Source organism: Montipora foliosa, chromosome 2 (assembly GCF_036669935.1).
Source record: "Montipora foliosa isolate CH-2021 chromosome 2, ASM3666993v2, whole genome shotgun sequence".
Lineage (NCBI taxonomy): Eukaryota > Metazoa > Cnidaria > Anthozoa > Scleractinia > Acroporidae > Montipora > Montipora foliosa.
Genome location: NC_090870.1, coordinates 44006010 through 44023164, shown reverse-complemented (window position 1 = coordinate 44023164; position 17155 = coordinate 44006010). Strand labels below are relative to the sequence as shown.

Below are 17155 nucleotides of genomic sequence, written 5' to 3'. Positions count from 1 at the left end.
TACAAAGTGCAATAACTTTTATTTAACAATTTTAATGACAGAAAAAAACAGGTGCAACTAGGTTAATACTTTTTTGCGGCCAATCAACCGTTCAATTGAAATAGCAGCAATTAAGATTCTACACACATCTTCGATTATCAATGAAAAATACATTGTTACAATTGTTACTTCAAAGCTCATGTATGTATGTAGTAATAACTTTTAACACCACTACCGGTAATTTGACATGTTTCAGTTCCTTTCACACCGCGGGACTTAACCGATCGTACGTTACATAACCTCGTTACCAGGCAACAAAAATTATCTGTCAGTTGCTGGCAATGGTGAAAAATAAACCATAAAATAGTGCAAAAACCATAAAATTGTTTCACGTTTTGCAAAAAGCGTCGTTTCCGAGTTTTATGGTCCCGGAGTTAGGATCGTCTCACACTGGGAGACTGTTATGGAACAATGCTGATCTTTAACAGCTACATTGTCTTTTCATGCAACAAATTTCAAGTGTCCTAACTTCTGCGAACCGTGACATCATTTTAACAGATAATAACTTAAATGGCAAATGCATTTCCTCATAATCCGCGAACGTTTCATTGCCCCTCGAGTATTTCAAACGAGCCGTCAACAAATCATTGCACTCTAAAACTTATCTCTTTTCTTCACATCATACCAAACTATAAACCATCTTTTAAAGAGTATATCAGGAAAACCCCTATGAAGATCGGAATATAAATATTACACAAGACTGTAGGTTCGAGTTTTCCAACAGTAGACAGCCAGGCGTGCATAGGCAGCGCCGGACTATTTGACAAAAGGAAAAATAAAACCGAAGACAATAGATACCATACTGATTTTATCATAACTTCAAAACGCCCACTAGGGCTGTAGCATTTCGCGACTCCCCTCTTGTTGTTTGCGCTTTGACTCCCCTGGATTAACTTAACTATTTGCAGGCAGAAGTTGCTGTAACTAAATTTTCATATGTGGTAATAGAGACAAATTGATGTCGTCTTTCACCGTCACCGAATCAAGTTCACGAGCCAATCACATTGCAGGAATCGTATGCCAGCGGCTTTCGCCTATTTTAAAAGCCTAGTTAGTAAGCACAAGCCGACCCCCAAAACTGGGTGAATACTTCATGTTGAGATAACCAGTTTCATGGAAGGTCGATATTTTGTCTCGGTTTTTATATTGACTTGCTACGATATTTTCTTCTCTAACGAGGCTCAAGTTGTTCGAAGCTAGATTGGGGCAATTCCAGCTCAAAGTACCCTTAATTAAAAGGTATGGACGTCAGAAACACTGACAAAACAAAGGATTTGTTCCGATAGTGCTTCGGACGACTCCATTCAAACGGAAAACATGGCCTTCGCGCTGAAATATCTTCGTATTTCTCCGTCAAGGACCATGACGAAAACAATCAAATTGCTGTTAAAGAGACGACGGTATCATCTCACCATTTAAACGCAAAATATCTACTGATCCTAGCAACAGTTGCCAATCAGTACGTCTTAGGAGATTTTACGTGTTGCGGTGACAAGCCGCCTATGGTGTGTCTTCCAAGAGCTCATTTCTCAAAAGTCAAGAAAAACTTTCCTGTGCGAAAAACCCTTTATATACGACCTTGATCCTCTTTCCTCCAAGCCCTACTTTTGAAAAACCCTTTAAGATCAGTAAAATGGAACCTTTAAGGCAAAGCTTCAAAATGATGATTTTGGGGAGGACAAGAATTACGGAACACAGAATAGGCCGGAAATTTTTCGTGACATAAGAGAAACAAGACTTGTCAGAGAACTTCGCGTTTCAAATCGTAGCAAAGAGATTTAACTATGAATTATTTATTGTCACAAAATATTCTTAAATAATTAAAATCCTCTCTATCTAGTATTTTACAGTTTCCTTCCAATAAAAAATTATACAATTTTTGTACAAATAGAAATTTGAGGTAGCGCGCGATGGGTAAGACATTTCACTGTGTCAACGGGGCCTCGGACGCCTTTGCTTTACTCTAGCTCAAGGAAGGACTGAAGATTACAAGTGAAAACGGAAGAAAGCAGAGCGCAAAGATGGCTGGGTCTACAATTGCACTAAAACGATAAATTCATAAAACTGAAGAAACTTGGAGATTTGTCACATACACGAGACGTTTGAAAACACAGTGAGGCATGAAAGTTGGTATCGTCAAAAAAACTAAGAGAAGCATAGTTTTAGCGCAATCTGCGTAGATTATTTAGACGCAAATGACTCGTTATACATTTGCCACGCCCTAAAATGGCCAAGACCAGCTTCTTGCCACTCACTTATTTTAAAGTGGGCATTAATTTAACAGTATTAACGGGGTTGAATCTCAACTCTCACTCAGTCTGAGGAAGGTAAGTTACATCTCATGTCAAAGACAGAAGAAGACAACCTATTGGTTTTTGCCACCACTATATATCACTCAATTTTGCGGCTCTTGAGATGTGGCAGCATTAAAGACATGGCGCAGAATTCAATGGTTTGTCCTGGTTATACTTTCAGTGTAAGATACTGAAATTGCATTCCAACTGGTAACGTTCTTGAGGGACCGTCCGCAACTATACCAGCATAGCATATTCAGATAGCGTATTTTTGGAGGTTCATGTCACCATCTTCAAATACTGTATGATTTATTATCAGATGGGCGGTGCATTGACTCCCGGATGCAAAAAGTGACACGTGGCTCCTCTCAGACAGCCTCGCTTTGAAACAAAGTGGCGACAGACCGGCGGTGTTCCCCTGCCCCGCCCTCTGCCACGTCCCCGGCCGCGAGGCATTCCACGACCTCTGCCACGCATGCTCATATGTTCAGCGATTTCGCCGTCTTCATCCTCGTCTCCAAACTCTCCTCCGTCGTCAAATTGATCTGAAGTGAAGTCGTTTTGGTTGGCCTGAAAAAAGACAAAGCCGATTTGTAAATTGCTGTCTCATCAGTAACGACTGCTTCGGTTGTTGTAATAATATGGCTTGACACTGATTATCTTTTATGTTTCGTTCAGGACGTTTCGGCTGGTGCTTGAGCCTTTATCAGCACGTGTTCGACGTGCTGCTTTTTGAATCACGCGTACTAACATATTTCAACTGATGAAGACTCAAACACTAGCCGAAAAGTCTTGAACAAAACATCAAAAATAGTTAGAGTCAAATCATTATCTTAGGCTATGTTCACACGGGACCGGTTCCAAATGGTTCCGATCGAAAAATCGTGCCGGATAGCCGTTTTCCTCACCGGGACCTGCTAACCGAACCGCCGGTCAATCCTTTCCCAATCAGGTCCGATTTCTGGACCTCCTAAAAAGCAGGTCCAGTTTTGGAAATGTTTCGGTCCCAAATGGATCTGTTACTTTCGGTACAAGCAACGCAATTTAAGCATGGGCACCATTTTGAAAACTTTCACGTGTATTCTGCGCGTGCTTAAATGGTAGAAACAGCTGCTTTGGTCGCTTTGATCTAGTACTGGATCCGTAACAAATTGATCCCGTGTGGCCTGACGATTATAAACGGAACGGTTCCGTGTGAACAGAAGTGGTTCGTTCCAGGATCGGGTCGGATCCATTTGCGGTCTCATTAAGGAGTTAAAACTAGTGTTACATCAAGTACTATTGTTCAGTGTTCCCCTCGGGTTTCAAAACACCAGAGAGTTGACACTAGAGTACTGCCAACACTAGCGATAAATTGTATTTCTATCGAGTGTGACCGCAACCAATGTTAGCTCCTGACTACCACCACTCTGCTTCGGTTATTTTCCTTTATTCGTGAAGACAGAAATAAACCTGACCACGTAAATTCCAGGAAAGTTGCTCTTAAATTAACCCGTGATATTCATTAATTACGAGAAAGTGTGACCGATTTCCGCAAAACAGGCGAAACCGGTTCAGAACTTATCCCGGGATTGGAAGGCAAGTTATCTCGTGTATAAAGCCTGCAACACGCCTTCAAAATGGAATGTAAAATCAAGTACACATCCGGTTGTCTTTACTACCAGCTGGCTGAACCAGTCCGTCCAACCGATAATAGCGTAGCATTTGAACAAACTTTTTCATTTCTACTGAAAGATGACGAACATGACTAACTACAAATAACAAACCAAACCTTACCATTTCCGGAAGAAGTGGCCGTGGTCCCGGCGCCATGCCCCTTGCAACACCATGTCCAACTTGCATTCGAGGCGGCATTAGTCCTCTCATACGAGGTCCCATCATTGGGCCATCCGGACCTGGGAAAAGTGGTCCCATAGGAACTCCTTGTCTAGGTCCCCCTGGGCCCTGAAAATGAGGAGCCATTTCAGGTCTTATGTGCGGGCCCTGTACTCCTCTAGGGCCCATTGGACCAGGTTGTCTGAACGCGTTTAACATTCCACCTGGGTCGCCCGGTGCTGTCAAAAAAACGTAAGTAATTAATGCTCTAGATAAATTACATTTAAGGTGTTTGTTTTGGTGAAAAATATGTAGACATTTCATGAAAAGGGTAAATTGCGAGAAAATTGAATTTTTTCAGCGAGGAACATGTCAAAAAAGAGAAATAAAATAATTTATGCCTGTGAAGTGGGGATGGCAACAGACACATTAGCATTCTCACTCGCTGGATATGAATAGAAACAAAACAACTGTTTTCTTGTCTACAACGAAGGCTTTTGTGTGTTGCAGACTGCCTTTCTCTTAAGCTTAAGTCCTCATGAGATGCGACACTGATTGAGAAAGGAAAGGAAACTTTATTTAATTGTCTCGTAGTTCTAGCGCTGGAGTACTAATTGGGGACACTATAAACTGAAATCAACAATTGACACAGACCAAGTCAAATGTTGGTTTTGAGGAGAGGGGAAAGCCGGAGTACCCGGAGAAAACCTCTCGGTGCAGAGTAGAGAACCAACGAACTCAACCCACATTGGTCGGAGACGAGTGCTCTCACCACTGCGCCATCCCTGCACCCCAGCTACTATTGACGGCATCTTATTGGAAACAAAAAAAACACTCTTTATATTTAACGGCGCCATTGCCTTTTAAGCTTGCCAATGCGGGATACTGATCTGGTTTCATGTTCAAGTTTTGCACCCAGTCTGTGATGTAACAAACTGCACCTACCGGCCCCAAGTAATCCTGTCCCAGGACCCATACCAGGGCCTTGCATCCTCGATGGACCCATTTTATTTTGCTGTAGTGGTTCTAGGATATTTTTTATGGCATCAGGAAGAGAATTGCCTGCTGATTCATTTTGCATCGGGGGTTGAGAAATTGGCGTCAGTGGAGCCTGTGCACTTTGATGAGGTTTCTGAAACCACAAGGTGTGAATTAGTTTTACAAACAATGTTATTGACAGCTCTTGGCTTTGCCGAGTGCACATGGTGCATGCAAAGATGGCTACACAACTAAGTCCAGGGTTCGTACACTTTTTTAGACCAAAAATTCAAGGACTTCTCAAGGACTTTCAAGGGCCAACCTTTGAAATTTCAAGGACCTCTTTTTTATTTACGTCGAAGAATTTACCCATGGAAATAGTCTGACAATACAATTTCTTGCTCATTTTCCATACCATACATGCCTGAAAAAAATGCAAAGGCACTGGTAATCATTCTCGACCCCAGAGCTCGTCACGTTTGTATGACATGACTTGAGTGGCTGATCACTTTTACATATACTGAAGTTTTCAAAGATTAAAAATGCGGGGCAGAAAAAATTCAAGGACTTTTAAGGACCAGGAATGAAGAGCAAAGATTTTCAAAGACTTTCAAGGCCTTGAAAATGTACTCTCAAAATTCAAGGGTTTTCAAGACGCGTACGAACCCTGTAAGTCGTTACAGCGAGTTTCAATCGAGCGTCGTAAAACCGAAACCAAAGTAATTACTTTGGCCAATCAAAATGGACGTAGACAATCCAGTAAACCAATCAAAACTCGAAGTAATTACACACAGCCGACACAAAGCGCGGGAAAATTTGCACGCGCGAGCCACAATTGGTTTTGCTTTCACTTCTGATTGGTTGAAAAAGTGGCGCGAGAACTTTGAACCAATAGCTGAGTGAAGTAATGCAAAACCAAAGCAATAGATCTTTTTGCAGATACGCCGGCCATTTTAAGATTTCTATTGTTTGAAATAGCTATTATGGGATGCTCAGGGGGCAAATACATATTAATTTGCCCCCTGAGCATCCCATAATGTCTTTGAAACAATAGAAACCAAATGGCCGCCGTATCTGCAAAAGGTCTATTGGCTAATTACTTTCGACACTCAATTGAAAACTGCTCTATCACATTATTTAGCAATTGGCCAGTTACAAGGTTAGAAGTTCTTCATTTATCTTTCAAAAAAATTCTCTTCTGACAAATTATGATAGTTAACTATGGTTTCTTTTTCTTTTCCCAATGAAATGTATTATCATTCATCTTTTGCTTTCTACCATCTATTTTTAGTCCCCCTTGCTTGTGTGTATTTCTTGTTTGTTTGGCTTTTTAGTTTGCGGTAGTCGCTTCATTGATGTGCTCTCTTAATCTAATATGCAAACCTTATCTGTTTGACTTGGCCATTTAGCTCGATTAGCTCAGCTACTATTCTAATAGCCTGCGAAGCTGGCTGTATAAACCAACTCAGGTAACTCAATGTTGTACCCAAATCACACCCTTTGGGAATAAAATGCTTTGTTCCATGTATTTCCATATCATTTAAACGTGAAGCCACATCATGCAAATACAACACACAAAGATTCGTAAGCCCCGAGATATTTGAATTGGGTACAACACTGAGTTAGCCGAATCGGTCTCTTGTTGGCTCAAGAAGCAAATTAGGGACTTTAAGCACGCGCGTTTTTGAGACGCAGACGGCAACCGGAAGAGAAACTTTCGCGTGCCAGGACACTGGTGTCTCCCAGACTTTTGCACTAATCATCTCTAATGGAGAAAAGATACTTAGCAATGTAAATGTGGTTGCGTGAAAACAGGTTAAAAGGAAAAACAGCTCACTTCCGGTTGCCGTCGGCGTCTCAAAAATGCGCGTGCTTAAGCTCCCTTTTAAGATCTACGACGGCGACATCGACGAAAACGTCACCTCAAAATAGAACTTTGCAATATCGTTAAGTTTTTCGCGATTATTCCATCCCGTTCACGTCGTACGATGCGAAATAAGTATCCTACAAATAAATTGGTACGAGCAGTTTCAGAGTAAAAATAGGGAATAAAAGATTAAGATGACCGTATACCTTCAGGGGTGTCTCGCGTCCGAGCGATGTAGCGCGTCCGGTTTAAACTGCAGATACCTAAACCCCTATATAAAATTAAAGCTTATAGAAGTGGCTATCAAGCCATATCAAGAATTTTGAAATTAACTAAATTCTCGAATTTTTCACGACCTCAAAATGCGAGCGTCCGAATCACCTTTTCAAAGCTACAAGTCAAAGCAAATTTCGCTTTTCGCTATTTTATTTTGTTCTTCCGTTTCCCGAACCAAAGCGCTAAAAAAAGGTGTCTGCGCTTTGCCAGTTGTGTTCGTCCAAAAATCGCTCTCAGAGAAGAAATGTTTTGACATAAAAATTTCCCAGACACCTTTTTGTTGTTTATATGTTAATGTAGCCACTGCCAAAATTTTGGGGCAATCGGACAAATTCCATTTGAGCTTTAGCTCTTTAAAGTGTAAGCTTCCAAGTGAAAAAATAGATTCGAGAAAACAGAGCTAAGACTGTCAATCAAACGGGTAATTTTTACTTCCGTCCAAAACTTAAAACCGCCATTTCTCCGCCAATATTTAATATTTTTGAATAATTTCTTTTTTACATTAGATATCCCATTTCGATCACTATTTTAACCAAAAAAATCCAAATTTGAAGAAAATTGCCGATCTGATGGTATACGGTAACCTTAACATCTGTACGCTCGCGTTGTCGTCAAAACCTCAAATTTGGTGATTTTACGTCGTTGTTATGAAGAGTCAGGCGCGGATCCAGGGGAGGTGAAATGGGTGAATTTTTACCCACCTTTTTCTGAGCCCCCCTTCTTTGTTTTTTTTTTCTTATCCCTCAAACACCTCAATCAGGCTTTGGTTCTATAACATTATTACAAAAATTCACCCCCCCACCCCCCCTATTTCAAAATGGTAAAGGTAAAGGTACACGTTATTTAACGTCGGAAGTTCCTTTACTCTCTAGAGAGTACTCTCCCAGAAAGCCGACGGTGCGCTCATTTTACCCCCCTCTTTCCATCAGTGCTCCGTTTTAAGGGTATTTAAAGCTACTTAGGCTACACTGAAAGGAAAGAAGTCGAAGCAAGGATGTGAGATCCAGGGATCGAACTCGGGACCTTATGCACCTAGGCCACGCAATAGCCAACTGTGCCACCCTTGCTCCTTAAATCCTGGATCCGCGCCTGAGAGTACCGCAAAAATTTGTGCTAAAATGCGTGCTGCACGTGTAGCAAGATTATAATAATATTTTTCCTCTTTTAACCAATGATATTGTTGCTTTGTGCCGTTCTCATTGACGACCGCGTCGTAGAGCATAAAAGGGAGCTTAAGCACGGGCGTTTTTGAGATGCGGACGGCAACCGGAAGTGAGCTGTTTTCCCTTTTAACTTGTCTTCACACAACCACATTTACATTTAAGTATCTTTTCTGTATTAAAGATGATAAATATAAAACCTGGGAGACACCACTACCCTGGCTCGCGAAATGTTCTCTTCCGGTTGCCGTCCGCGTCTCAAAAACGCGCGTGACTGAAATACAGTATTCACAGCGCCGCGCCTCATTCTTCGCGCGGCTTCGCCGCTCGTAAATTTGCCTCTCGCGTCAACAATACCGCCAGCCACGCAGGCCACTATTCCAAATTGCCTCGCGCCCAGTTTTCGTTTTTGTCTTCTACTTTACAATAACTGTTGCAAACACTTTTTCCTTAGGAGTGTCAAATAAAGTTGTTTCTGTATTCAGTACGTCCATCACATCTTTCTGCACCTTCACAATGTGTTTATTAAGTGACCACTGTTTTTCACCTTTCAACCTGTGTGAGGCGTTTCGAAGTCTGTTCAGGGCAGGGGTCCACTGTCAAAGTCAGTCATGAAGATATCAAAAAGATCTTGAATTTCAAGTAAACTATTATCTTCAAAGGTAACTAGTTAATCCAAGTTACGTTCATAACAAAATCCCATTTTTTGAACGTTTCACTCTCGAACTAAGAAAAGTTAACTGCTGTGAACTCAGCTTACCATGAGTTTATCAAGGAGCGTTTGGGGAGTTAAAAGTTGGTTAACTTGTGCAGCTGCACCTCCTGAAGATAGAAGAATCACAATGTCAAGTTTACAGTCAAGTGTCCAGGAAATATGAATTATTTTAATGCACTTAACTAGCCTGGTAACCCTGTGCAGTGAAAAGATTGCTGAAAATGGTGCTAGAATTTGTGGAGCTTTTTGAAGAACATATTTATAATATTCATAATGTCAAGTTTTCACTTGAGTGTCCAGGACATTATTTCAATGCACTTAACTAGCCTGGTAACCCTGTGTAATGACAAGATTACTGAAAATGGTGCTGGAATTTTTGGAGTTTGTTAACGAACATATTATTTACGTGTACAATCTTTGGCAGTAAGAGAGTGTAGGTGACTATGGCAAGTACTCTGATGGCTGTATCGGTGCATGGGCCAAAACCTATTAAATTCGGCCAAACTTCATGTGAGAGAGACAGAAAGGATCATTAATGGAAAATCCTCTTAAGGAATTCTGCCTGCAAGTAGTCAAACCTCGATTTGAAGACGCTGATGAAAATAGCGACATTAAAGCTGCTGGCAATTGGACGCTGCTGGTGTTAGGTGGTAAACTCGGCGCTTTTGCAGGTACGTGAGTGGTTCCCTTCTGCAAAACGGAATATTTATACAAATTATAGTGAGATCATCACAAAACCAAACCAACAGAAAAAAAAACCCCAAGCAAAAAGGGCAACATTTCAATGGGAAAAGCTTTATAAACAAGTAATGTTCAGCTTTTTCAAAACCTTCATCATCCACTCATTAATCCCAGAATGAACTTAGTGTCCACTGATCACTGATTTGAAGATATTGACTCACATTACACTTTATAGAGACAGAAGCTCATGACCTTGGAAGTGTTTAACTCTGGTTCAGAGCTGGGGTTTTTTTAGTTTAAAAATTTCCTTATTTGGATGTAACATAGCTTGTGCATTTTCCTGCGCGTGCAGCTTCAATCTTATTTTTGTCCATATTTGGGCACAGAATTGGTATCCTAGATCCCCAGCTTTGTTCTAAAGCATCTATCAATGTTAAGCCCAAGCGAGGGAAGGGGGGCATATGTGGGACATTTGACTTTTCATAAGAATTTTTGGTCAAAATGCCCACCGTGGGGCCCCAAAATTTGGTCAAATCAAACCAGATCAAATATCCCCACCTTGGGGAAGTACTATGAAAATCACCGAACTGTGGAATGGGCTCAAATCTTTACATTCTCGCCCCACCCACTTTTTGTAATGTGCGCCATCCTGCTCACATACCAACTTCATTCTTCAATGAAAATGGGCGGGGCAGCAACAAAAAGTAGGTGTGGCGATGATATAAAAATATCAGTCCATTCCACATTTCGGTGATTTTCGAAGTAATATCCCTGTTCTACAGGCACTCGTAATCTTTAAGAGAGGCATTCTCCTAGTCAATGGATACAAAATATTTAATAGAATTCCAACGCTTGATTCTCTGAGGCAAAGTGAGTCGATATTATCAACAATCCCCACAAAGTAAGATGTTCCATCAATTTATATTGAAAATGAGTAGTGAGAAGTAGTGTTTCTGTATAAATACAAGTGCTTACCTCTATTAAAAAAAAAAGCTGTCTTTCAGGGCTGTAGCCACGCTACTTCAATTCCAAGATGGCCAGCACACAGACAAGCATATGGGACGATGTGACTTAGTCCCACTCCTCCACGCAAAAAAAGCAAACGTCCCAACCCTGGGGCCCAGATTCGTAGTCAAATTCCCAAGGGTAGGGAAGGCAAAAAGAGGTCAAATGCCCCACATATGCCCCTCCCTCCGCCCCCCCCCCCCCCCCACTTGGGCTTAACATTGATAGATGCATAAGGAAAAGAATTGCAAGTTACACGCTTCAAGGCCATATGCTTCTGCTACAGATGATACATAAATAATAGTCAGTGGTCGGTTAATTAGAAGTGAGTGACTCAACTCCAGTTGTAAACCACTCAAAAGTGACATTAAGTCGTTGTTATTGAAGCAAACCTAAGAATGGTGCGTTATATACCTCATCATGAGGAATCAGTTTGGGTTCTTCATTCCCATTGGTTTGTTGCTTCTCTGGATCAGGTTCAGCTGGACTGTCTGGGAGACTAATAAAACAACAAAAGCAACGAGGTCATATAGGGCTCAATATTGCAACCAATACAGTTGCATTTGCGACCAAAATATCTGGAGGAGTTACAAATCTGTGACTACCTTTCACTTTCTCTATTACAAAATAAAAGGGTTAGCAGTTAAAACTTTGCCGCTATGTTTGCTACAATAACCAAAGAAATGAAAAAATGTTTGTTTCCCATTGTGAATATTGTATCAAACTGAAGACAGGACAAAATTGTAGCGTAATTTCGCTGCAATATTACATGCAAAATGCCATTCCCTCTACCATTTATCAGTTTAAGAGATTTCTTAAGCCATAAATTTATTTCGTACACCTGTAGGCTCATTTTTTTGTTTTGTAAAACCACTGGCTACACAATGCAGTGCAATGACCCTGGAGGGTCTAACCCTAAAACCCTAAAACCCCCCAAACCTTTTCCAATGCTAATATTTGCTTCAGATTATGTTTAAGCCTAAGGTTAGCATTCTTGTAAAGGTTTGGGTTGTTTCAGTTATGGTATTAAACAATGACCTGCAACCCTAACTTGCAACCTGCACTTTGCACCCTCCCGCAATGACCCACAATTACATAATATACTTTGTGACTTCACTTTATGAACTTGGGATCAAATTTTCGTATCTTGTAGCAAAATTGTGCCTGGGACTTTTTTGTAATTTTGAGCCCTGAACATACATTAATTTTATATCTCAAACATACCAACACAATGGAAGGTTAAGTAGCTGATCAATTAGGAAAAAATTAATACCTTGATTTTGTTAAAAATATATCAGCAAGAATACTAGCTTCCCTTGTTTTCTGCAATAAATAAATCAGTAAACAATAATATTATGAATACTACAATTAAAGTAGCTGAAGCCAGTTTCAACTCTTTCAAGAAATTATAATAATTATTGTCCTACAGCTGTAGATGTATTTTAAAGGTTTGACTCTGCAGCTCTTTATCACCAAAATGTTATCTTATGGTAGCATGTGAAACAACAATACTCATTATTATACAATGCTGATGCTATCTCAATTTTGATTGGCTAAAAGCACCCCGCTAATTCTAGATGGCGCTGTGTCATCGCGTCACATCTACAGACACTTATGCATGTAGGTATGACGCGTTTTTACAGACAATGAAGTTTTGTTTACATCTCAATATCGGGAACATTTTTAAGACCGTACAACTTAACTTTAGAATTTTGTTCAAAAGTTTCAGTTTGATTCAGTTTTTCCTGAAACGTTTTCAGATGTTTTAGGCTTAAATCCTTTCTGTAAACCTTTTGAATTCCGCTTTACATGTAATTCACGGCTGTCATTAATAAAGATGTTTACACTGAAACGTGTCATTGCGTGGCTTACTTTGTTGTTGTTCTGTGAAATGTCTCAACGCTTCTACATTTATAATTGTAAAATAAAACAATTATTGGATTCGGTTTTCGCATGATAGCGAAATTATCAAGGCCTCGGTTTGTGTTATCCGCCTCAGCCTTCGGCTCCGGCAGATAACACAAACCTCGGCCTTCATAATTCTCGCTGTCATGCTCAACCTCATCCAATAATTGCTTAATATTGCTTATAACAAAAAGTGCTTAATAGTGTTGTTAAAAGTTGCCATAGTGACATGATAGCCATCTAAAAACAAGACATATTTTGTCTTTAATTAAATGCTAATATCTCAAAAATGCTGGAAAGTGATAAGTAGGTTATAAAAAAAATTCTGAAGGAGAATCAGAGTTACCTTTACAATATTAATAATGGAACACTTAAGGTGGAATTTTTTACGTTATAGAGAGTGTTACCTTCTGCTGATCACTTTTGAGCAATAAAAAATGACTATGAGGTTGACCATCCATTTCATTTTGGAGATATGAGAGTTTAAACTTTAATGGGGGCATAGTTTTTCAGTGAGCTATTAAGGCAAAATATTGTTTGGGTGTTTGAAGATGATAAGCAATAACAATAATATTGGTGTTTCACATGGCACCAAAACAGTGTTGTCAATCCAATGGTACATGTATTTGACCAGATCATGATGAATCAATGATTTCTTACTGTGGCTTATAACCCTTAGCCAAAGTATCCTTGAGATCCAAGTTGAACTTGGCAAATCCCCATTTTATATCTTGATTGCCCAGCTGAGTGCCAATGATTTTTAGGCAGTATGAACACTCAGTGGGTCCTTTACAAATTGTGGAGTGACTAGTTTAACCTGTCAAGAAATTGATCACCCGGGTACCTGTATATTGACATGTTGACGTCTAATCTCCAAAAATTGAATTATGAAATAGTCCACTCTTATATGTAAACTGGAAATGTGCTTTTTATTATAAATATAATAACAAACCTGAATGTGTCGTTGTTCACTTTTTCCTCCTCTCTCCATCTGATGATCTATTGTTATCACGGCAGGTCTGTACCACTAAAATCAGCGTGAAACTGTGTCAGTCACATATTTGCTAAATTCAAAGTTTGCATCCCCTTGCCACATGTATGGAACTGATTGTACAACATGCACTCTACATAATAATGGTCCATAAACCCATCTAAATGGGAGAAAATGTGTGATAACATCATTAAGGACCAAGAAAACTAGGTTAGCAAGATCTTCATTTCATCTTTTGGTATTACTGAATGAAGAAAGAAACGAACCCAGCCATACCACAGAAAACTGACTGACAAGACAGATTGACCAATCACACACTGTAGCACATGTAGCATTGAAGAAATCATAAAATTCATTACCTTTATTCTTTCGACCATCATGTCTTCACTTAATCGTTTGGCTTGTTCCACAAGCTAAAAGAGATGTCTCAATTAATGAAGTACAAGACAATCAATTAGGAAACAAACCAAGACACATCAAAGAACAAAACAGTGCAATTTCTGACAGCAAAGCCTGTACCTGTCTTTCTCTGACCATCTCATTATGAGCTGCATCAAGAAAGTTCACTGGGTGTCTCACCAGAGCTAAAAAAGCCAAGAAAAGCAGTTCGTCTATCAGATTTACATGTATTGCACAGTTGTATAACTCTGACTTAACTGTTAACACAGATGATAACAAAAAGGAAAGACAGCAGGCCTCACAAACGGATGTTTTAAAGAAAATGACTCTTGGAGTGGCCAAGCTTTTTTATTGTTAACTTGGCCAGACTACCTCTGGACTGTATATGAAACACCTTAAATGGCAAATTACAAGATATCACAACACCTAACAGTCAACAAAGAACAAGAACAAGAACAAGACTAGGTGTTCTTGGAGGAAAAAGAGAGAAAAGTGGATGACATTTTCCTTTTTGGTGCCAAATATGGTCAAGCTCACGAGGGTTGTCGAAGTAAAACCTACATCAATTAACTTCAAAAGATATCAATAAAGATGGTAAACAACTTGGGAGGAAGGGTGGCTTTAAACTGGACAAGCCGTTTTCGCTGATTATGACGATGATGATGAATGGACATGAAATCCCCCAAAATTCAATAACCTAACCTCTTTCATCTTCATCCATCTCAAAGTAATGAAATGTAGCAAGATTGGCATCGTCAGCTGGCCACTGAACCCTTTTTCCTTTTTTAGACTTCTTAGTTGGCTTCTCATCAGTGTTTTCATCTCCAGCAGACGTAGTTGTGTCTGATGGGGTCTGTGATGCTTTAGTAAAAGAAAGAGTACTGATAGGTTTCCAAGTTTTCTCTACATTAACTGTGAAATTCAGAAAACATGATTCAAACGTAAAATGTTTCAAGTTTATTGTGTTGCCAAGAAAAAGCCAAACAGGCTAGAGTTCAGATTATTATACAATGAAATTAAGGAAGCATTGCAATGGATTTTGGTTTTAGACAGTAATGACTCTTTCGTCAATAAAATTCTGTAATGTTCTGCACAAGAAAAAGTTTGGGAATAGTTTTTGCATGAACATACCTGACTTGGGAGAATTCTCTTTCTCTGAAGTCTGCAAATAAATCAAATTATTATAGAAATTAACATGTCTTTAAAAAAAAAATGTGGAGCTTGAATAATTATAAGCACAGTCTTTAAAACCCTTTGACACCCAAACCATTAGTATTATTTTTACTCTGTCTAACGCCAGACGATTTTACTTTTCAATGGGGAACCCCCAGGAGTCAATGGGTTAAACTTGCTGCATAGGAGCAACTATATGTATTGAAGTCTTTCATGAGAAACACAAGGCTGTAATGACATCTACAGTAGATGTATTTCTGATCTGTTGCTACCTGCCTTGACTAGCCAATGCTATCTCCATGTAACAGCCATTATTTTTTGTTCTCGTTTGTCACTTTTAATAATGACAAAACTGAATAGAATTGAGAAGGCGATACAATGTAAACCAAGGTTTCAAACCTAAGCTGAAAGCCTTGATAATGATGGTGTGTTGAACATGGGAAATTACATTATATTTAAAGTTTTCCATGTTTGGTTTGGTGGAGGTAGCATGGGTGAGTAATTCAAATGGGTGCCAAACATGAAATCTGGAGTTTGTACATTTAAGTCCAGCCCTAAGCAAAAGCTGAATGTATCCTAGGTAATTTGCAGTCATGCAGCCAACTGATTGTTTTGCCTTTCGTCATTTGTGATTCTTAAAAACTCATTCTGGTTATTTTTATCGTGAGTGCAGCCCCTGAAGAAAGGGCAATTAACTACATTATTTACAGGGATGGATCTAGGGGGAGGGTGTTCTAATACAACTCCCCAGAAAAATCCTGGATCTGCCCCTGTATTATCATATTATTTTGCACCTTGCAACATTTAAATGTAACTTTCAATTAGGGTTGGGACATAATTGGCAGGGTGCCGGGTTCTTGTTAATAAGTCCTATTATGAATCAGGTTTCTCACCTCTGTTCTTTTGGTAAAATCTCCAATGTCCCCACCTGGACACAAAATCACACAGTAAGTACAATAATCCAGTAAATGCACCTCTAAAGTACACACTTATAAGGAGACCACTGTACTTGTATTTACTTCAACTTCCGTACAAATTCCTACATGTCTGTAAGCAACCATCTACAATATTCAGATACTCAGACCTGGTTTTCACTACTGAAGCAAGACACATTAGTGGTTGTTAATTAATTAGCGACTTTTGTTCTTACTAACTTAAGGTACTAATGAACAAACAGGGCCTAACTTTACTTCTAGACGATGCCCACTTGTGAGAGCTTTGACAATAATTAAAATTACTACATGGCCACGTAAACGGCAATAGCAGAAATTAAAACCATTTTCCCCTTGTATGAACGGAGGAAAACAAAATCGATTTCCCAGAGAACAGCCAAACAGTTGATTAAACTTGATCACTCCAGGGCTCGAAATTGCGACCAATACGGTCGCATTTGCGACTAAATTTTTCCCTTTGCGACTAAAATATCTGGAGAAGTCGCAAATTTGCGACTTGTTGTCACCTTCGTTCTTTCGAAACAAAAGGGTTAGCAGTTGCCACTTTGCTGCTACTTTTGCTAAAATAAACAAATAAATAAATAAATTATTTTGTTTCTTGCTGTGAATTTTCTCTGAAGGTAGCGTAATTGTATAGTAATTTAGCTGCGATGTTACGTGCTCAGCTCCATTCCTTCGATCATTCGCCATTTTCAGCAGTTTCTTTACACACAAGTACTGCGGGCTCATATTTTTCTGCTAAACCGCTGACAACACAATGCAGCGCGACGATTTTGCGACTAAAATTTGCGAAATTGCGACTAAATTTTCGTATCTTATCGCAAAATGCGACTGGATTTTTTCGTTAATTTCGAGCCCTGCACTCCACTCAAAAAGTTTACTTTGGCTCATGCCAGGACCATAT

General features: G+C 39.6%; 1 protein-coding gene across 1 annotated transcript in view; it reads right to left on the bottom strand.

Annotated features, from left to right (window-relative positions):
• The window catches only part of LOC137993220 (serine/threonine-protein phosphatase 1 regulatory subunit 10-like), a 32396-nt gene continuing 15241 nt past the window's right edge, over nt 1-17155 (bottom strand). The window contains exons 17-29 of the mRNA XM_068838928.1: nt 16192-16226; nt 15257-15287; nt 14828-14986; nt 14246-14310; nt 14086-14139; nt 13688-13762; nt 12104-12153; nt 11245-11329; nt 9723-9834; nt 9190-9251; nt 5094-5280; nt 4110-4387; nt 1-2903 (exon numbers count right to left, since the gene is read on the bottom strand). Coding sequence (XP_068695029.1) covers nt 2649-2903; nt 4110-4387; nt 5094-5280; nt 9190-9251; nt 9723-9834; nt 11245-11329; nt 12104-12153; nt 13688-13762; nt 14086-14139; nt 14246-14310; nt 14828-14986; nt 15257-15287; nt 16192-16226 — 1448 coding nt within the window. The 3' untranslated portion in view covers nt 1-2648. The remainder of the gene's footprint in view (nt 2904-4109; nt 4388-5093; nt 5281-9189; nt 9252-9722; nt 9835-11244; nt 11330-12103; nt 12154-13687; nt 13763-14085; nt 14140-14245; nt 14311-14827; nt 14987-15256; nt 15288-16191; nt 16227-17155) is intronic.